Here is a 23,391-nt window from a genome sequence, read left to right as displayed (position 1 = left end):
AAAATTTTATAATTTAAAAATGTATAACAAATTAAATCTCTTGAGCTTCAGCCACCACTGATGACTACACTTACCTGACACTGACTTCTTATTTTCTAAAATGCAAGAAAAAAATCATGCCTTCCATGATATGACCTCTTTAAAAAAGAAGCAAGGGTGTGAAGACAGAAAGATCAGGAAAGGCAATAAATAAATAAAAATAAAAAAAGCAAATGCAAAAGAAAGCAAGCACAAAAAAAAAGGAGATATTATAATAACAGCAATTGAGAGGAAGCCATCTCTGTAATAAAGCACTACAGCCTCTAATTTTATGGGGCTACAGAAGCTTATTAACTATTCCAGCTCTGAGCTCTATGAAAGCCATGCCAGACAGCATAGATCACGACACTCGGCACATATATGCCAAGACAGCAAGTGCGTGTAGGGTCTCGTTCTCCCAGCATGCAGTGCAGCTCTCAGAAATAGAGCAGGAGAAAGCAGCGCTCCTGGGACCGAGGCACAGGGCTAATAAAAAAGAGCTCCACTGCTCTCATTCCGACAGGCCCAGGTGAGTGTGAGAGGAGAGAGAGAGAGAGAGAGAGAGAGAGAGAGGTTGTCAGAAGTTATCATAGGACTCAGTCTATGTTCCATTAAAAGAAGTGACTGAGCAAAACACTTTTCCTCCTAAACACTCCTCCTAGGTTTACAAGCATTTACTAGTGCCATTAGCCTGCTTCCTCTTTGATATGTGAACATCAAAAATATAAATTACAAATAATTATAAGTGCTTAATCGCTTTTCCAATGCTTCAATCTTAAAAATAAAGGTTTCAAAACTTTTTTTTTTTTTTGCAGCGATGCCCTATAAGAACCATTTCAGTTCCACAAAGAACCTTTCAGTGAACATTTCTTAAAATAACTTTTTTTTTTAGTGTGAACATTTTAATAATCTAAAGAACCTTTGGTGGAATGAAAGCGTTCCAAGGATGTCAAAAATTCTTCATGGAACCATTGATGCCAGTAAAGAAATGTATTGACCACTGATATTACAATGAATGGAAAAATTGGAACACCCAATATGGCAACTCCTGCCTTCTAAATAAAAGAGCCAATCGCTAACAGGCCCTTTTCACATTTCCGAGGTTCTCAGAAGCGGAAGTCATCATAGCTGGCTAAACTTATATAGTGGCGAATGGAAGCTATTATAAAAAAATAATTTGCCCCATTAGCAAAAAGGGGGGAAAATATCAACAATAGCATTTCCATGACTTTCCAAAAGGGGAATAAATATTTAGAGATTGATTAGGATGGTCAGAAAAGTGGAAGATGCAAAATTTGCTGTCACTTCCTCAGCCATTATTTTAGAAACACTCATGCTGGAACATTAACTAGTTTTCTGTAATTCAATGCTAAGGTAATAAAACACAAAGCATAGTGTTATAAATGTATATACATTTTTTTAAAATAATAATAATAATAATAATAATAATAAAAAAGATTCTAGATTCTCATTCTTAACTGTTGAAATCACAGTAATTGCCTGGTTGTTACATGAAACCTGCATGTGATCAACCTGAAATACTTTTTTTTTTGCATTATTTGATGGTAAGAAACAACATTTATGATACCATTCATCATATCAGATCCATATTAATCCATTTCAGATTTTCCTGATTTAAATATGTTACAGAAATGTGAGTCTGTCAAGTATTTCATTTTTTCCCCATTACAGGAATGGGCGCAGAAACGATCTGAAAAATACATCTCAGCAGCCGCTTTTCACATTTATGATCAAAATCCCCTCTGAAGCAAGTTCACTCAGCCAGCCATCTTGACACTGCAATGCCACTAGCAGCTATTTTCTATTTAGTCAAAATCATACCTCAAATCATCAATAAAAATGTTATAATAATTGCAGCTTCTTTAAATGAAATTACGGCTAAAACCTTTGACAGCAATAAGACAAGGCAGTGCCTTTATTAATAAGGCTTTTTTTATATGAAAGGTGGGACTTCTATTCTGTCTCTGGTACTTCACTGTTTTAAATATCTAGTTGCCATAGAAACACTCATATGAAAAACCATTCAAAAGCTTAAAAATGAAACTTTCCACAAATGTCAGTCGCTTTACTTAAAAGTTACGTTTTTAAAAAGTCTGAACAGCATTGTTAAAGGCTATTCTTCTTCTCTTAGTCATGTCTCCTCAGGAAGTTTCTTTCTGACAGGCACAAGAGTAGGGTTGAGTTTACAGTAGCTCATGAATATTAATTATGGTGTTTGACAGTCTGATTGGCTAAAAGGTTTGTGTTTGTTCAGTCCATTGATGAACCAACAGGATGGTAATGGCTCCTGGTTTTATCATTGTTTTAGCTACATCTGACCACTTCAAAGCAAGTTTGAGATGTATCTGGCTTACTAATATAAGTCATGTTTGGTTTCTAAACAATACTAAATCAAAAACTAAGAATTTGTGTTAAATTATTTCACTACTCTTCAACAGTTTATGCAAATGTACTTTTTATACCACTGGATTTCAACTGAAAATAAGGTAGGATCCAGAGGCTGTCCTGAGGAGCACAGCTGGAAGCTTTATGCAAGTAAACATTCAGAGACGTATATCTGTGGTGCTTCCAGTATGGATGACCTCAAGCTGTCATGGCACGCTGTGACGTGATGCATTCAGGCTCTTGTGCAGACATGGTGTAAGGCAGAACGTAATACAAATTTGATTAAATCAGTCAGTTATAATTTATCCGGAAACTGAAACTGAATATTTAAAAAGAATAGACACGAATGATAATTATTTCATTTATCACATCAAACGGAAGCCTAACATCAAAACAACATCCAGATCTGAATAAAAGAGCGAGAGGCAAATTTCAGCAAGCTTTGTTCTCATGGTAACTGTTTCACAAGCAACTTTACTAAAGCAGTGAAGGATGCTGCTTGATTTGCAGTATTTTATACACTTTTCCCCCCTTTGCTAGACTTATTGAAGCGACAGTACAGTCCACAGCAAAGATACATAATAAAATCCAATGACACACATATTAAACTCATTTCTGGGAACATTCTGGGTTCAATAAACGTGTAGCTCTGTCAACAATATCTGTGCAATAAAATGTTAGATCAAAGAAAATAATTTTACCTCATCCCTCAGTTTTTACAGTAAGACACTTCCACAAGTAACTTCCACAAAGGAAGTACACAGGTCTAGACAGTATACATTACAATACACACAGAATGAACACTACCATATTGTACTTGAATATATATTGTATATTGATTATATACTGAATAATTTGTGTAAATGCTTTAACAGAGCTTAACGGAGCAGTTCACCCAAAAATGAAAATTTGATGACAATTTACTCACTCTCAGGCCATCCAAGATGTAGATAGGTTTGTTGAAACAGATTTAGAGAAATTTACATCACTTGCTCACCAATGCATCCTCTGCAGTGAATGGGTGCCGTCAGAATGAAAGCTGATAAAAACATCACAATAATTCACAAGTCGACTCCAGTCCATCAATTAACATCTTGTGAAGTGAAAAGCTGTGTTTGTAAGGTAAAAAAATCCATTGTTAAGGTGTTTTAACTTTAAACTATCACTTCTGACCAAAATACAAACCCATAATTCATAACACTTCCTCCAGTGAAAAAGTCCATCCCCCTGTTGTCCTCTCACATCAAAATCCACCGACACATTTGTTTAATACCGTTTTGGACTGTTCTTTTGGACTGTTCTGCCCTGATTCAGACAAGACTTTTTCACTGAAGAAAGCAATATTATAGATAGAAGACTCAACAGAAACAATAGAAGTTAAAAACATCTTAAATTATGGATTTGTTCATTACAAACACACAGCTGTTCAATTCACAAGGCATTAATTGATGGACTGGAGTCGTGTGGATTACTTGTGGATTATTGTGATGTTTTAATCATCTGTTTGGACTCTCATTCTGACGGCACCCATTCACTGCAGAGAATCCATTGGTGAGCAAGTGATGTAATGATAAATTCATCCAAATCTCTCCTGATGAAGAAACAAACTCATCTACATCTTAGATGACCTGAGGTTGGGTACATTTTCATTTTTGGGTTAACTATTCCTTTATCGCAACACCATAACATTCCTTTAAAACGTGACGAGGTACCAAAACAGTGGTGAGAAAACACGACGTAACCTTGGTAAGCGTGCGCAGTGTTGTGATGTGTCGTCTACGTGCAGTCCAACCACTGTCTGCTTGTGTAAGGCTGAGAGTATAACAGTGAAGTAATGAAGGCAGTAAAACACAGAGAAAGAGATGTGGTGGGAGGATATGAGTGGGAGGTGGTGACAGGGGCATCATTATCCTAAACAAACCAGTGAGCGTGGGAGTGTGTGCGAGAGGGGGAGGAATAGAGAGAGAGTGTGTGTGTGTGTGTGTGAGTACGCACTCCCTCACACTTCACTTTCAGATGAGAATGAGCGCTCTCCACTGCAAGCGCTTTGTGCATCCAAGGACACCATATACGAAGGCAGGATATTTGCCCAGGCTCAACTATGAGTGCGTGACTATGTTTATGCAAGTGTGTGTATGTGAGAGAATGTGTGGTTTTTAATGCGAGAAATATCAGAAAAACAGCAAGGAATGAAGTGAGAGAGAGAAAAGCAGGAGCGTGTGTAGGCGGAAACCATTTACAGTCTGTCTCAAAGCGAACCCCCATGGCTCTCTCACTGAGAAAGACAGACACACAGGACTGCAAATTGCCCACAAGAATGTAGTTCCACCTCACGGCGCAGGACATCTCCTATCCAAAACAGAGATGAAGCCGTTTGTCACTAAATGACACATCTTCCATTTCAGCTCAGTGTTCGGCAGAGTAAAGGAACCCCGTCATTATCGCTGGGGCGGTGGTCGGCGGTCGCAGCGGTGCTGCAGTGTATCTGCACTTAAAATGGCCAGTTTATCATTTCAGAAAGTATGACGTGAAGCTCTGTCTGACTGAGCACAACTCGGCGGTATGTGTGTTTGAGTTGGGCCTCTTCTCACGAGCAGGTGGAGTCCTGTTGTTGACACGGGAGAGGATATAACCTTGAGCGATCCCTCTGGGAGAGACTCGACAGAAAAACTCAAATGAAGTTTGGGTGTGAGCCATGAGGCAAAAAAAAGAATTGTTCCCACTCTAATTTCTGGCTGGATGAGCTGCGTTTGAAGCCGCATAAACAATGCCGAACTAAATGTCACAGATTGACCTCTTGGCTCAAAATAAAGTATATAAACATCATTGGTTTGCATTAGGGATGTCAAAAGAAGTAGTGCTTTGGTACCAAGTTGATGCGGAATTAAAGAAAAAAAAAAAATATCCAAAAAAGGAACGATAGCAGAGTTCCTGCAGTATTGGTAGTAAAATGTATAATCTCAATTGGATATCTGTAGGTTTTGCAGTGTAAATGTGCAGAATAAAACACACTTACCACTGTTTAATGTTAAATCAAACAATAAATATTATGAAAATGACTCGCTACTTGTGGCTGGATAACTTTAGTTAATAAACTACTATTAACAATCCAAGATATACACAAAGTTAGGCCTAAAGAAAAACAAAAAATTAATTTACAGCTCAGTTTAATTAAAGATCTGCTTCTCAGTCAAACTGGCACCATCAAAACCACATTATTAGTTTTAGATCTAATAATCATGCAGTGAAAACTATGCCAATTAAGTATATTACATTACTTAGTATTTATTTCTGTTTCACAGTGGTTTACTTGAATACTTGTTACTGCCATTTACTGTACATAAATAATTATTTGTTAACTTGAGAAATATTTTGAAGGCTAAATTAAGGCTAACATTTTAATTAAATGTGTTAATATTTAAAAAGAATGTTTTAACATTTTAAATTTAGTATTTTATCAATTAATTTAAAAATGCAACTGAATTCTTTAAAATTTAATATTTTAATAGAATATTATTTTTGCTGTGGTATAATAAATTGGTTTAGATAATCGTGAAAATTTTCTAATAATATTTTGTAGCGTCTGGACCAATCAGACACACCATTTCTCATTTGATTTAATATAACTAGTTATGATTAATTATTCATATTTCCCCATGAATGAGCTAATTCGCTACAATTTATTATTTTGAATAAGCTTTTATTTTTATATTTTCACTTTATTTTAATTTTAGTATAAGTTTTAGTAATTTTGTTATGTGCTTTAAACATTTTCTATCTTTACAGTTTTAATTGTAGTCATTTTAGTACTTCAATTTAGTTTATTTCAGTTAGTTGCAAAGGCAACGTTTCTAATTTTTAAAAAGTTCTTTAAGCTGGTCACGCAATATTTATTTTAGCATTATTTCAATTAACGAAAACTATTATTAATAGTTTTTGATTTAGTTAACAATAACAACACTGTTAGTCAGAGGAAAGTGGCCTGGAAGGGCCAAGTTTGCCCATCACTGCTCTAGAGCATGACATCACATCCTGTTGCCCATATTTGTTGCGGGGTCCAAAGTCATTTTGGTCCTGGAAGCCTAGTGTGTCCATAGCTTAACATTACTCCTGGATGTAACCTTCCTGCAGAGTTCAGCTGCTACTCTAATCACACACCTGAAACGGCTAATCAAGGTTTTTGGGTTCACTAGAAAATTATAGTCAGGTATGTTAGCAGACTGAGAGCAGCTACTGTAGATCTCCAGGATTGAGCACTCCTGCTTTAATGCATAATGCAGGCACTTTTGTTCGAGTAATGAATGCATGCACACACACACACACACACACACACACACACACGCACACAGAGAGAGAGAGAGAAGCACACACTCGTCTCTTAATCAAAGCACACACACACACACACAGAGAGAGAGAGAGAGAGAGAGAGAGAGAGAAGCACACACTCGTCTCTTAATCAAAGCAGAATGACTCATTGTGACATTGCTGATGAACAATGGCACAGGTTCTCACAAACCACACCTGTCCATTATCTACATGTAACTGCATTTGAAAATGACAGTGCAAAACAGCCATCAGTCAAATACGTTTTTAGTTTTGTAACACACACACCATCTTAACTTATCTTTCATTTAAACAATGAATGTTTGAATTTCAGTTAAAAGCATAGTTCACCCAAAAATGAAAATTTGTCATGGTAATTTGCTGAAAATGAATGGTTACCATAGTGAATTTTTGTATAGGAGTGTCTTTCACACATCACAGATGATTTGTTGTGTGTATATGAAGTGTAACTCGAGAGGGCCACATTGTGTTGTATGTCCAGGGGGTCTGTGACTGAGGCTGAGACGCACTCTGTGATTCATTCTCAGTCAGAGAGAGAGAGAGAGTGGGATTCAAGTGCTAATACCTTTTGCGAGTTCAAATGAGAGGTGAAGTACACTGTCGACTGCGTTATACATGAGGGGGGAGTTTATCTCTCATAAAGACAGTCACCTGTTAAGTTATTATTCATACTGAATGAATCAGTATGTTTGAATGAATCAGTTGAGCGAATGATTTAATGTCTCATTCATAAAGACTGTGGCTGCAAACTTCTCTACTATATAGTGACGTAAAGCAGTGTGAAAAGAGTATTATGTCCGAATTCATAGTATTTAGAACATAGTAGGCAAAAAGTACCAGGGTAACATACTAGATTTGGCAATATTCTGATGTGCACTTCCGATGAACACTTTACTATCCCAATTGGTTGAGTGAATAATTCAATGAGTCATTCATAATATTAGCCACTTGTCACCATATACTGGAGTAACAATGTAACCTTCAGAAAGAGTCACTGAAAAATACCCACTACTAATATACCGTCTGTATTAGTAGACTGACAGTCTGTCTGAAAATCAACAAATATCTCAAACAAAAGTCAACTAGGGTCTAAATTCACTCAGGGCTCCTGATAGTGAGGTAAGAAGAAGATTCAGTACATGCCCAAAAGGGCTTGAAAGTTCAATAGACGATGGAGATCGTATCACGAATACAAAGTAGATTTTGCTGCCGTACCACTAGCAATCTCCATAAGCAACAAGCATCTTGAGGGTCAAGCATACACCCACTCTCACATCCTTGACAGAACAAAGAACCGACCAACAATTCTGACAGCCGCCCTGTAGCAGAAAGTGAAATGCTATGTCAAGACGTTATAGCCCTCGAACTAGATCTGCTTTTTAAACTGATCATAAATGATGCATCGGTGAGTTTCCCTGCAGCACGGCAGATTAATTCCCATCCACTGCAGTCAGCCCTTTGACTTCAGTTTCCACGCAAACTGGAGAAACTGAGCAAGTGAAACAAGGAATAATTTACGCCAGTACATAAACTACATCTGAAATGCTTCCGACTTAAAAAGGTTCAATATAAAAAGCTTTTCAGCTACAGATTCTGACAGTCGGGCCTAATGAAAGCAACATCGGCACTTTGCTGAGCATGTGGTTCCATTAGTGCGTGTTTTGTGGTGTCATGTCGGATCAAGCCACACAGTTTGCCTGTTCCCTTGAAGCTAAAACAGGAGTGCGAGACTCACCCAAGTCTTTAGATCCTTGGCTTTCACTGGCCAGCTCTCCCATTCTCACCAGAGCATCAAAATAGCCCTTTGCTGCAAACGTCACACCTGCAAAAGATGGAGGCAAGTAGAAAAATATGTCACAAACATTCTCATCTCTCATTACAGCAGTATATTCCATGATCAAAGGGCCCATCACGAGGATGGGACGCCTCTCAGCTGCGCAAGTCGGTGGCAGTCCAGCTGAGTAATGAGCAGCAAAAAAAGCTATAGGAGTGGATGAGTCTGTCGCACAACAGGAAACACAATCAGTTTTAGAGGAAACACATTTAGAAGGAGTAAAGATAGCCCTCCTGTGACTATGGAAATTTGGCCCTTTTTTCTTTACCAGACCAGCCCATCTGTCTCCCTCACACAAACACACAGCTTTCCAATCCCATGCCTCATTACGGTTTTAAAATGTCAACTTCAGTGAAAAAGAATATACAGAATATCATTATCTCCAAAACTCACTCACTCACTCACTCACTCTCTCTATCTATCTACTGTTTGGGGTCAGCACGAGGGGTTTGGATCCTGTAGCCCCGCCCACCGCTATAGTTGACAGGCGCGTATTACCATATCCTCAGCTCTCGGTGTGTTGTGCCATGTCCGCCATTTTGTCTGCGTGCGATTGGCTGTGTCGCGTCCATCGTTACAAAGCGGCTGTGAAAAACTATACAAGTAAATAAATGATTCAAACTACCATTCCGAGACATTCTGGTTCATTCGCATTATTGTTTCTTCTGCTGTCCGGTTCGTACATGTACGGCTGAATACCGGTCCTCTCACTCTCGCTCATGTTGTTTCTCCGCTCTGTTTATTGCCATACGCAAAGCAGAGACGTCTAGGCTCCGCCCCCTTCTGAAGTCGGGTGGGAAGTTGCAGCTCATTTTAATGTAAGGGAACACACCCCTGAAACAGTACTTTTTAGACCCACCCCAAAAATTCTTTCTTCTGCTGTCCGGTTCGTACATGTACGGCTGAATACCGGTCCTCTCACTCTCGCTCATGTTGCTTCTCCTCTCTGTTTATTGCCATATGCAAAGCGGAGACGTCTAGGCTCTGCCCCCTTCTGGAGTCGGGCGGGAAGTTGGAGCTCATTTTTATGTAAGGGAACACACCCCTGAAACAGCACTTTTTAGACCCACCCCAAAAATGCACTTTTCAACATGTTATAATAAACGATCTGTATGGCATTTTGAGCTGAAACTTCACAGGCACATCCAGGAGAGCCATAAGAATAATATTAAATCTTGTAAAAAGGGGCATAATAGGTGCCCTTTAAAAAAAATAAAAAATCTCTGTATTCTATGTATATATGTTGGACATCAAAATAAAATGGAATAAAATGAAATAAAAAAAAGAAATAGGGCATCTGCTTACTGAAGTTATTAAATGAAACAGGTGCTTGCAATGCAGACAGCTACATTAATCATAATGAAGCAATTCAGTTGTAGCCGTGTGTCCAGTGTAGAAAGTGTGTCAAAATTGCTCCCTATTCCATTTATAGTGCATCCAACGGAATCAGATAAGCAACTGAGTGAAAGTGTGAGATTTGGAACAGCCAAACAACATATGCTGGTGATTTCCGTAGGACTGGTGGCACTCATTAATAAGTAGAGCAGTAAAGAGGTAAAGGTGGCCCGCTCATAAAGGGCTCACCCGTATCTCCTGCCTCACAGATGTTTACTGGAATCAGCTGCTCGGACTCGCTTCATGACTGTCACTCTTGGCTTATGAACACAATACTGAGGAATTACACAGCCACTGCCACAAACTATAACTGCAAGCCAAGACACTGGTCTTCCCCCAAAACTTCCAAGAGCAGCTCAGGTACTGTTATGCAATGTACAGTAAGCGTGCCCCACACTGCACCATGGCTGAAATAATGCCTCTTCACCACCTTCAGAGCGTGAGTGTAGAAAACAGGCATGGAGAAAATGGATACCAGTCAGCTATTCTTTAAGGAACTCATTCAGAAATCAATCGGGACCTTCATCTGAATCTACTGAGAGCCTGTGGAAAACCACCCTGTGCTTCTGGCACGGGCAGAAAGGCCACAAAAAAACCGGTTGAGCAAACAATTCATCAAGCAGACCAGCTGTGGCTCTGATTAAGTAAGGCAAAGCAGACAGTTGCACTAGGTGAGCCACTATGTGGATAGTGTTCAGGGCTTATTTACAAGGAAATTATTCAAAAATGTGCCTGACATATGGTACCATCAACTCTGGGAACTCATATAGAGACAGAGAGAGAAGGCCCACTGCACTTTTTAAATTTTTTTCATTGTTTGTTTCTTTGCTTCTTTCTTCCTATATGTTTCTAGGTTGGATAGGCCAGTAGAGGAACTCATATTTTTGCTGATATACTGATTTGACAGGAATCAAGAAGAGGCTAACACTGTAAAATAATTTTTATTTTGTCAACTTTATTTTAAAAGTTGATTGAACTATAAAATGTAGAAAAGGTTTACATGACATAAAAGTCAACATTAATTTATGTAATTTAGTATTTAAATTAAAATATTAAAACTGAAATAAAAATTAAATGAAATATTACAGCAAGAACTTAAAACTTACACATTTATTGAGAAGAAATAGATGTTTCAGCGATATGTAGTGTTTTTGATTATATTTTGTTGTAAAAGTTGTGTTATGTTTCATTAGTCATCATTAGAGGGATTAGTGTTCTATTCAGTACATTTTTACGTTTATAGGGTTATAAAGCTTCTTTATGAGTTTATAAAACTTTTTTCAGTTTGCTCAACAAACTGATACACAAGTTAAACTAAGTTAGACTAATCACTATTATTTCAATCCTCAGCTTCACTTAAAATGCAGGCTTAATGAACTTGAATACACAAATAAAAACATAATTTTTGAGTTTGTAGAACTTATTGTGTTTAGTAAAATTAAAGACCAACATTAATTGTGAATTTGATTCAACATTTTTTTCCATAAGCTCAATAACTGTAAAAAGTCCTGAAGATGGTTGCATCAAGTTTTTGAATTTGCAACTTTAGTTCAGTTTTTTTTTACAGTGGAATTACTTTTGTAAGTAGGATTTGGTGATTGAAAACTGGTTCTTATTCAGAATCTGGTGCATTATTAAAAAAACAAAACGCACAAAAAAAAAAAAACATGACTATGAAGTTTAGTTCCATTAACGGTTCTTGAACGCCTACATTCATCTGTCAGTGTGAAACGGTATTAAACAAGATATTGAATCAACAGAGCTACAGCAAATTATTTTTTAGGTTGTTTGCAGACCAAACTGAATGTGAGAGAGAAATACTGTCACAAAATAATACAAACAAAATGAATAGACAACTTGCACAATCCAATTATTTCATTGCCCTCAGTACTTAGTACAACATTCATATAGCATGACCAATGCAGTCTAATTCTCAAATGAATAACTTCTGAATGAATTCCATTAATCTGCCAGAAAAAAGCTTATGGTTATCCAATTTCTCCCCGTCTACTCTCAATACTCTCTCTCACATGTGGTTCTTAAAAATGGCACCTTTTTTTGTGCGCACTTGTTGGTGACCCAGTGGGCAGCACTGTGTTTCCCAAGGCCAGAGACGCTGAGCTATGCTCCAGTATTTGGAGCAGAATGGATGTATTCCATAGTTTGAATACGTTTCCTCAAAATTTGTTTATGGACTGTTAAGTGGAACTGGAATCCTTACAATTCTCATCCATATATGTAAGTCTCCTGGCTTTGAAATTTTCTATTTTACTGAGAAAGAACCATGTCACAACACACTCCTCCTACTGCACTCATTCATCTTTCTGTGCCTGAGGCTCTAAAACAAATCAGCAAGAACAATACCAGTCAGAAATAATGGGGGTAGAAAGCTTTGCTGACTTTGTGTCTGAGTGATTTAATTTCCTAAAACACGAGGTAGGGTGGTAAAGACATGGCCTGAGAGCAAAAGAGGATTACGATTTATTCTGGTGGGCTTAGTGGCCTAGGACCACCCACCAGACATCAGTTTCCCTCAGTACAGGGTAGTCAATCATGGAATAAATCTCTTTTTCAACTCTGTGTCTTCCCTTTATGTCCTTTCAGCCATGTCTGGGTAAAAACCCATGCTCTTCTCTACCCCACTGCTGTATAATTTGCGCTACTACTCTATCTTGCTACCTATGGACAGCAGTCTGGCAGCATATGGACCCCTGTGTGCAGTCGGCCACATTTTGAGGATACGAGTCTTTCACCACCTCAGCCAATCGGCCTTTAATGCTCAAGAGTTTGAAGGGCAGTCTGGCTCACAGATTTTACATAAATCCCCAAGTCGGTTGGGCGCTGGGATTTATGCCCAACAGGTTTCCTTTGTGACTCTCTAAAGGAATATTGTGAATTCAATAAGGGTAAGCTCAGTTGACGGGATTTGTACATTGTAAAAAATGTTTGGAATCTTTACAGAAAAAAAGAAAGACTGTAAAAATGCTATAGTAGAAACCTGTTAATTAGTTAACTAAGTTATCTTACCATATACAATGACTTTAAGTGGTCACATTATATGTAATTTTACTATAAGATACTGTCAAATTTAAGGTTCCCTTTCAGTCGGTCACTCCGAGTCACGTCGGTGACCGACGAATTGGTCGCTTCGATCGATAGACCAATCTACTTCGAGTGTAAACTAAACGAGCCAATGCACATTGGCATGCAATTACTGCATCCAGCTGCCGCTGATCACAGCATGAGTATAATAAGGCAGCAGGTGCAATGCATACCAGCTTTTCGCTTCGGAGCCGAGCGACAACATCGTTCTGCTCTATATTTATTTAGAGAACTACGAGTTCAGCACGCTCTCGGAAGCTTTCTGTGTTGGCGAGACGGCGCTTCAGCGGTGGTCGTTCCAGTGTCGAGTGGGTTGCGCAATTCAGGCTGCACTACCCCTGTCGTGTTGCAAGCGGCCATCTCCCCTGTCCCCGAGATTGGTTTGCAGCGATCGACCTGAAGGACGCGTACTTTCATGTGTCGATCCTTCCGATCCTTGTCGATCCACAGACCATTTCTACGGTTTGGCCTGCTTGAATACGTTCAAGGGCAGGACAGCGGTCCCACTGATACGGTTTCAGAGGCTCCTGGGGCATATGGCGGTGGCAGCGGCACTTACACCGCTCGGCCTGTTACATATGAGACCGCTACAGCACTGGCTTTATGGCCGAGTCCCGAGGTGCGCATGGAAGCGCGGCACTCACCGGGTCCAAGTTACACCGGGAATATGCGCTGCATCTGCTGCCTACTTATACTCACGCTGTGATCAGCGGCAGCTGGATGCAATAATTGCATGCCAATGTGCATTGGCTCGTTTGGTTTACACTCAAAGTAGATTGGTCTATCGAAGCGATATCCCAATTCGTCGGTCACCGACGTGACGTCTCCGTTCCCTCCTTCAGGGAACGACGGTTACCATACGTAACCGAGACGTTTTTGGAAGTAAATACTATAATTTGCCATATAATTTACAGTGAAGTACAAAGACATTCCCAGAAGTTCTGTGTGACACATCACATGTAATATGCACATTTTATACAAATATATTTTCTTCTGACTTTTGTCAACATTACAGTATTTAGTGAAGCTGTGGTTCAAGTAGATGGGTACACTATATTAACATTATGAGAACCATAATGTTAATATAGTGTACCCATCTACTTGAACCACAGAAGATGTAAAATATTCAGAAATATAGTAAGACTGGAAACATTGTCAGTATATTTTATGATGAAATTTGCTGTAAAAATGTACTGTGGCTATAAAACCAAAATATAGTGAACCAAAATATTTTTTTTACCGTAAATTTAACAGAATATCACAAAAAATAACTTTGATGTGTCCTTGTTTAATTTAAAAAAGCAAAAATTGAGGTTACAGTGAGGTACCAAACTGGATATTTGAGCTATACAATATATTTGAGCTGTAAAACTGTTGACATTGTTTTTACAGTTATTTAGTGTTTATGGCATTGCATTGTCACGGCAGCAATGTTGTAAAATTCACACTAAAATAATGTTAACACATATCATTTACATCTTGTGGCTATACTATTGAAACAGTGAGTATTTTAACCAGAGTTCAATCATGACAACTCTCGGAACATTTTAGCACGGTGATGGATATGACAATGTTAATGTATTTGGTCTTGGTGGAACAGATCTGCTACGCTGCTGCTGTTGGTTATTGCTGTAGTTGTAGATTATTGCTGCTGCTGCAAGCAAGTACAGGAACTTGCTACTGCCAATGCAGGCGATACGGTGCCATGAGTATTTAAGACATACTGCTGCTGCACAAATAGCATATAAAATAACCCCGTAGCAGATCTATACAGGTGGAGCTGGGTAAGGTAGAGGGTTTCAGAGAACTCTGAAAGCGCGCTGCAGGAATCTCTAGTGAATGCTAGCCAGCCATATAAATGCAAGGCAGTAAGCTCATTGGCTGCATATGCAGCATGAACCAATCGGTTACGTTAACACCCCATCAGAATGCGCCATCTAGAGTTTCATGACTGAACTATATATTTATTGTAGTTAACTAAAACAGAAAAATAAAACGAAAAAAAAAAAAAAACACACTAAAGAATCCAAAATACCAAAAATGACAAATACTCACAATAAAATTACTAAACTAAAATAAAAAATTTTAATATAAAATTAAACTTTAAAATATCAGTATTAATAAACTATAATACTCAATGATACAAAAATACCACTGATTTGATCGTTTATAGATAGTCCCCTTTCACTTCCATTGCAAGCACCTCACTGACACTGACACCAGATTTCCACCTTTATAAGTAGGGGATAAAGCACGGCTAGCTGTGCATTAAACGATTTTAATGCATGATGTGGAGACATCGAACCACCTAATGTGAAGCGGAGGCCTCCGCGGAGTGCATTAAAATCATTTAATGTCCAGCTAGCCATGCATTATCCTGCTTATACCATGGTCATTTAACAGCATTAACAAGTTAAAGCTGTTAATGATGTTTGCAGCGCAATATTTGTCCAGAAGGGTAAAAATTATGGTTATTTTTGTCAGTCACGGCTCATTAGAGCTAGTATTGTGCCTGCTGTAAATCAGACACATAGATGAAATAGTGCAGTAAGACCACATTTATTTGAATGAATGAATTATAAAAAATTTTTGAATTAAGAGAGAGAGAGAGAGAGAGAGAGAGAGAGAGAGAGGGATGTACGTTGCATGTGTGAATTACCTGCACGTCTCTTTCTACAAACAGTGAAGCTGTGAGTTTGATTATTTCAAAAACAGCGATTTTACCTCTTCGTTGCTGAGGAATATAATGTAGCGATCCAGTATCTAAGCTATTTGATTAATAAAAGGGCAGCGTTGACAAGTTTCTGTGCTCCTGAATGTTTCTGTGTGTGTGCACAGTGCGATCTCCCTCTCTCTCTCTGTGTGTGTGCATCAATGAAAGCAGCGGATTAATATAGGTGATTAAACGGACTTGGAAATACCTGTGCATAACAGTTTTAATGCATACTTGCCAGCCAATCAGAATCGAGTATTCAGACAGACAGTGCTATAAAGAAAAAGATGGGATATTCCTTTAAGTTGTATTCTTGCAAGTCACCCTAAAGGTTTTACGGCCACTGTTGGCCCGAGGCTGCCGGAGCAAGATTACATTTGCCAATGTGAACGCAGACATCAATGGGCAATTGTCTGGCTTTCATCAATCACCTACCGCACAAAGCCTTCAAAGTTGTCTGATTGTTCCACTGTCTAATGGCTAAATATCAAATTATCAGTGAGGCTGGGCACATTATCTCCTCTGTGAATGCCCTCATCAGCTGAGCTTTTGTGTTCGACCCATCTGAGCTCAGGAGGTGTCTCGGGCTGTGTGAGAGTTGATAAGGCTGTGTGGCCATCTGAATGACAGGATGACAAATATTGTCATCATCCTCAAATGAAGTGGCATTAAAGCCGGATGGGAAGGCGTGGAAGGTTTGGACAGCTGCCTGAGTGCGGATGAAACGGGGGACGTCTGGAGATGTGATGTGAGGGTACTTACTTGAGAGAGCCTTCTCGTAGTTCTTTCCCATGGCAATGAAATTCCGCAAACAGGGATTGAACTGTTCCATGATGGTCTGCAAGAGAGGGAAATATTTGTTTATAAGGCAGAATTGCAACATGTTAAGTGTGCATGGGTTATCCGCAGGCCTATATAAAATCCTCAAACTAAGGATGCACCAGTTTTAAAAGGCTAAAGGGCTAACCAATACCAATAAACCTATAATTATCACCAATGGCCAATAAGCTAATATTAAAATTCCTTACTATTTTGTCTAAATAAAAGTGAAATAAAATGCTAAAGAGTAAAAACATTATTTGTAAATGCTACAAGTTCATTTAGGCATCACAACATTATTGAGAAATTAAATTTTCCTTGATCTTTTGACATACCGTATACAGTAGTTGTCAAAAGATTGGAAACATTGTGCTTTTTAAATGTCTTTATATCAGTCTCTTATGTGCTCACCAAGGCTGCATTTATGTGTTAAAAAAATAGAGTAAAAATACTAATATCGAAAAATATTATTACAATTTGAAATAATTGTTTTCTATTGTAATATATTTTAAAGGGGTCATATGATGCTTTTTTACCTCTCCTAGGTTCACGAAACGGTCGTCCATAAAATGCATTGCTGTTCTGTTGTAAGTAATCTTAAAGATTCCTAAATGCATCTACTTTCGGAAGGCTAAATAAAGTGCTTTTGCTTTCGCCTAGAAACACACAGCGTCTCCTTGACATGGCTGCTTCAACACTAACTGCGGTTACTGACACCATGCCTTCTTTCTTTGCGTGCACATTTGCGGCGGGATTATGCAAATATTTCCACATAGTGGGGTAGATATGTGGGGGCGTGTTAGAATGAGCCGTTTTAGGGGGGCGTGGCAGAGTCTTAACTTTGATAAAGAATATCTCTTTGGTTTTGAGACTTTAGTCTTTGCAACTTCAGGGATCTTATCTATGCACAATCAGCTTGTAACACTCCAAAGAGAAAGGAAAACTTGAAATCGCATCATATGACCCCTTTAAGTTAGAGCGTGCGAATAGCATGCTGAAGATGTTGTTTTGAATTTTATTTTGATTATTTTAGGTTAGATTTAAATTCTTTAGTTAGAAGAATTTTGTTTTAATTTGTTCTTTGATTTGGCAACACTCGTGCTCTCTTCATTACTTCCTTTGGTGAGTTTGTTAATCTTCAAGTCTTTTTCTTTTTGTTTATTGTTAACTGGAAATATATATATACTTTTCCCTTTTGGATGAATTTAAAGCTTATATTTCTTGGTGTATTGGTTGGGGTTGAAATGAATAAATGTCTTTTCTCTGTTTGAACTTGTAGCGTTCTCCTCTTCATGACTTGCCCACCGTTTGATATGCACTATTAAGATCTATACTAAATGTTATTATAGAGGTTTATGAATGTTACCTTCCCTTAATATTCCTAGACAAATCAAACAAGTTTTGGGTCGTAACAAATACCGTGATATTTTTGCTTAAGGTTATAATACCGTCAAAATCTCATACCGGCCCATGCCTACCTCACAGTAACCTCCATCCCTGACTATCCCACCATAAACAACTCAAAAACAGTCCAAATCAAGCCAGTTTTTCCACAGTAAACATCACTAACTCTCAATCTCAACCCCTTTACTGGCACAGATTACCACATAGAATTACTTGATACCATAGACCCTCTTATCATGTAGTGCAGGGGTCTCCAAATTCGGTCCCGGAGGGCCGGTGTCCTGCAGAGTTTGGCTCCAACTTGCCTCAGCACACCTAGTATGCCTAGTAAGACCTTGATTAACTGGTTCAGGTGTGTTTTATTAGGGTTGGAGCTAAACTCTGCAGGACACCGGCCCTCCAGGACCAAGTTTGGAGACCCCTGATGCAGTGTCAGTTTGCTTGTAGCATTCCAGCACCAATTAACTTTTAGACTCATTCATTTAAAAATGGCTTAGTCAGATGCCTGTTCAGTCCTTGCCATTTTTCTTCAACTGAAACAGGCCAACAACAGACACCTCCACCTCAAACTCCACCTCCTCTATAGAGCAAAGACTTATGGGTAATATGAGGCCAAAAAGACCAGTTGCGTTTAAAAATGCATATTCTCTGAGAAGGCATTTCTTTTCTAGGCAAGTATACTTTTTAACTGTATACGACAGTTAAAAAGTACATATAGTATGAATGTGTGTAGTATGCATGTAATCCAGACGTATAGCTACTACGTTTGTCATGTTGTCATTGTCATGTGATGTCAGTTGCATTGTTTCAAAGTGTTTATTGTATGTGCACTGTAAGCGTACTGTATATGTATTGTTTTTCCTCCTACAATATAGCAGTGAAGTATGTGATTTCGGATGCTGTCAAAGTCCCCTTCAAGGAAAGTCAGTCCATTATTTGCAATGCCTTGCAATGCAGCAATTTCGGGCACACAAGAGTCCATCTGTTCGAATGGGGAAATACTGAAATCTCAAAAACTGACTGCCAAACTCGCATTCAAAAACATATTTCAAATCAGCAACAAATTTGTTTCTTATGCTCAAATAGTGTGTGCAATCCTAACCGCTAGTCTCAGATTTTTATGGGAACTGGAGCATCTAACAGTAGCTGCAGTGATGCGATGACTTTACTAACGGGCAATTAACTATTTTATTTAGAAGGCGCGACTTATTCTGCCATATTGCCGGGCGCCGAGGTTGCTTTGTTTATTTTTGATAGGTGAGTTACGTTGATTTTGCTTTGTTTGCTGTCAAAGTCCCCTTCAAGGAAAGTCAGTCCATTATTTGCAATGCCTTGCAATGCAGCAATTTCGGGCACACAAGAGTCCATCTGTTCGAATGGGGAAATACTGAAATCTCAAAAACTGACTGCCAAACTCGCATTCAAAAACATATTTCAAATCAGCAACAAATTTGTTTCTTATGCTCAAATAGTGTGTGCAATCCTAACCGCTAGTCTCAGATTTTTATGGGAACTGGAGCATCTAACAGTAGCTGCAGTGATGCGATGACTTTACTAACGGGCAATTAACTATTTTATTTAGAAGGCGCGACTTATTCTGCCATATTGCCGGGCGCCGAGGTTGCTTTGTTTATTTTTGATAGGTGAGTTACGTTGATTTTGCTTTGTTTCACACAACTAATCTGTGTTGGCTTTTGCTTGAATATGTTGCGGCCAGCAGGCATAGCAGATTCCGCCATCGTCGCTGCCAGGGTTGTGTACGTACGTGTGGGGCGGAGGTATCAAAATAGGGGCAAGGTCCTGTTGGGGTATGGGCGTGTTTGTTTTGGTGCTTTCAAATATCAACATCGCTTGGCAAAATTCGCTTAGTGCACCTTTAATTGATCCATAAAGGTAAGATGACCCCTTTAAGACATCTTAATTTAGCATTAGGTGATTTAAGTGTTAGGAACCAAGTGGCACCCAATCGAGTAGTTATAAAATAAGCTGTAGCTAACTTTGTCCCAATTTAAGTAAGACCTGGTGCAACCCAGGATTGAGCATTTTTGAGCGTTTTAGGCAGGGTAGATGCTTTTCAATTAGTCAAGATACATAGAGGAGCCAAATACAGGCTGGAACATGTCAACAGACGGAGAAATACCAGGTCAAAACACTCTCAGTTGCCTGGACTGGAAGGCATATTTGGGAGGACTTTATCTAGCAGATTTGGGTCAGGTATTAATAGCCATCAAACTACTTAAGGATTAGTTTGACAAATATTTCACTCAATATTTCATCAATCCTTCAAAAATGTCAATGTTTTCCACAATAAATGAAGTCTGAGAGAAAAACGAGTTAGTGAATCTCTGGTAGAGCGACAAGACCTGTTCCCCGGGCTTCATTGACTTGACGTCACAGGTCACCTTCCCGCTCCTGCCACACTCTCAGGGCAGCTCTAAAAGTGGGTCTGCACCTGACGGAGAATAAGATGGAGAGTAGGCAGCAGTGCCTCAGCAAAATTAGTCACCCCAGGAGCTCCATTAGATGGAAAGAAGAAAGAGACACACAGGCACAGCGAGTGAAGAAAAATACATATTCATTAATCAAAATATTAGCAAGGGATTTTGTTTGGGCTTCATGCGTCTTAATGTCAGTTTGCAGGCTTTGGCACAACAACAAGACAAGGTATGAAATGTTCTGGAAGGAGATGATATGTGGAGAGCACACACGGACACCGAGTACAGTTCTTTTCTCTAAAGGATGAAAGACCTCTCTCCATTTCAAGGGATTTAAAAAAAAAAATCTTTCTTTACCTACCCCTCTGACTCTTTCCCTCTCCATCCCTATTCCCTCGGCGACTCCTTTATAACGCCCTGTCAGCATATCTCATTAAAAAAGACCCCGTCAACAACATCCTCATAACATGTGAGGGCAAGAAAAAGAGGAAGAGAGAGATAAGGTACAATGAAGAGAGGTAGAGATGTAAAGAGCCTGGCGCTACATGTGGGTGGTTTACATAACGTTTAGGTGAGACCAGGTCTGGACTAATTTGGTACTTCAGCAATCAAGAGCAAAATTGGGAGATGCTGACGTAGGAATGGTAGAAGAGTAATGAAGTGGGCTCGGTTCCAAAACCTAGCGAGCTGCCTATCTAGGTGGCATTTTAAGGCATCTAGGCGGCATTTTAAGGCAAAGTTATCTATTTTACATAAAATGTATGTGCAATGTATTGGAGTACATTAGTTTGTACATATGTCAAACACTAATCAAATCAGTAGTGTGCTTCTGGTGTGCTTTTAGGAGCACTATTTGTGTCAATGTACCGAAATCCACTTCAGCCACTTCTAAGGTGCCATTTCGGGTAAAATGCTGCCTATGAAGACATCTGTCTATGTAAGCAGCAGATGGCAAGACAGCTCACAGGAGCAGAGCTGTAGTCAGCACTCCAGTGCCTACAAAAACTAGACCGTGTAACTCACACAAACATCATTCAGCACTGAAAAAATAGGCTATTTTCTGCTAATGTTAGTGTCATGTAAGCTAGGTGTTAGCTGTAATGCTAGCACCTTGAACTCATGAATCACAAGTGAGGTCAGAGGGAGTGGGCGGGGCTTGGGTGGTTTCTTTTCTAAATTCTGTCAGTGTTGCTAATTTTATTATCCCAGTCCTCGTGTGCTACATCTGCCAGCCTAATTGCAAGAGCTAATTGGAATATGAGGCCAGCATACACTTTGTCTGAGATCTTGGTTATTCCTGACTCTCTGTAAGCGGGGACGTGTGCAACACCTTCACTTTAGTGACAAGATAAGAAAGCGACAGCAAAAACAGTGAAAAAGAATACAGCATAAATATGGTTAATACTGCAAATGTATACAATTAGAGTTGGTATTGAGCTTTACATTGTGTATGAGGTGTTAAAAAGTTCAACCAAGCAAGTAAAATACAGATATTTCATTTCCCCACAATGCTAGCAGTGCAACCACTTCTTTGAAAAAGAAAACATTGCCACATTAACTTTCATCTTCGCCATATTCATGTTTTTCTAGTGAGCCTAGGTTGTTCAATTTAGGTTTAGGTTGAGTCAAAATATCTACAGCAGTTGGCTGTTTGAGCTGCCTTTGGGGCTTATATTTCTGAGGTGATGGTGTGTCAATTAAATAGGCCATAAGGAAATTGGCATTCCAATTAAATTTTGATTGGTGTACAATCAAAGAATAGCAATGATGCCTTTACAAGAAATTTATGAGTAACCACTTTTTGGCTCATATGCTAAAATCCATTGAAGAAACATCAATTACTGTGAATCCCTGGCCCATCATTTTGTTGCAATATTCCCAAAGAACCTTCCTGTCATCATCAATAAGTGGAAAAAAGAAAGAAATGAAGCTGCACCCAATGCGTCCATTTATTTCCAAACAAAGCTATATCATACACTACTTCCAGATTCGAACCTACAACCTTTTGATTACCGACCAAGGCAACCATTGCTCATGCCACCCAGCATTTATGGTCCTGTGGGGAACCCAATGTTGACTTTAATACCTGACATTAGCACTGACAAGCCAGAAATAAAAGAAATAAAGTATTAGCAATAAAAGGCTAAGGGAAAATGTTACCTAAACACACTCCGATGAGCGTTTAAGAGGAAACAGGGCCAGGAGGAGTGACAAGACATTATTGCAGATGTGAATTATTTTCTTCTTGAGGCCCTGATCATGCTGTCTAGGTGTATTTTATGGTTAAGACCAACTTATCATACATTATCCCTCACATCTAATTAGTTTGCAGCAAAACCAGTTTTGGTATTAAAAAGTTATTGAAAATAGATTGAAGAAGAGTTTGGGTTCACTAAGGCTCTGATCACACAGGAAATGTTCCTGCCTTCCATCTGTGCAATTTAAAATTGCAAACTTAATTAAAAAAAAGTGCTTTACATTAAGGATAATTTTTCTATCATCAAAAATTGCTGGAATGCTACTCTTTAAACACCAGCAATGTGTTTCTGTTTTTTTGTGTGGCTTAATAAATGATTGACACTACAAATGTTCAGGACCCAACAACAGCTGGCCTTGCGCTTGACAACATGCTGGCAGTGTTAAAGGGGTCATATGATGCTGCTAAAAAGAACATTATTTTGTGTATTTGGTGTAATGAAATGTGTTTATGCGGTTTAAAGTTAAAAAAACACATTATTTTCCACATACTGTACATTATTGTTTCTCCTCTATGCCCCGCCTTTTTGAAACGCGTCGATTTTTACAAAACTCATCGGTCTGAAAAAGCGAGGTATGCTGTGATTGGCCAGCTATCCAATGCGTTGTGATTGGCCGAATACCTCAAGCATGAGACGGAAATCTTACGCCCCTCACCATACTGT

General features: G+C 38.8%; 1 protein-coding gene across 1 annotated transcript in view; it reads right to left on the bottom strand.

Annotated features, from left to right (window-relative positions):
• Positions 1-8,447: 8,447 nt before the first annotated feature.
• LOC107744980 (brain-specific angiogenesis inhibitor 1-associated protein 2-like) overlaps positions 8,448-23,391 on the bottom strand; it is a 29,519-nt gene continuing 14,575 nt past the window's right edge. The window contains exons 2-3 of the mRNA XM_016558814.1: positions 16,575-16,650; positions 8,448-8,590 (exon numbers count right to left, since the gene is read on the bottom strand). Of these exons, the coding sequence (XP_016414300.1) occupies positions 8,448-8,590; positions 16,575-16,650 (219 nt within the window). The remainder of the gene's footprint in view (positions 8,591-16,574; positions 16,651-23,391) is intronic.

Source organism: Sinocyclocheilus rhinocerous, unplaced genomic scaffold (genome assembly GCF_001515625.1).
Source record: "Sinocyclocheilus rhinocerous isolate Xijiao unplaced genomic scaffold, SAMN03320098_v1.1 scaffold1219, whole genome shotgun sequence".
Classification (NCBI taxonomy): Eukaryota; Metazoa; Chordata; class Actinopteri; order Cypriniformes; family Cyprinidae; genus Sinocyclocheilus; species Sinocyclocheilus rhinocerous.
This window is presented reverse-complemented; position numbering and strand designations above follow the sequence as displayed.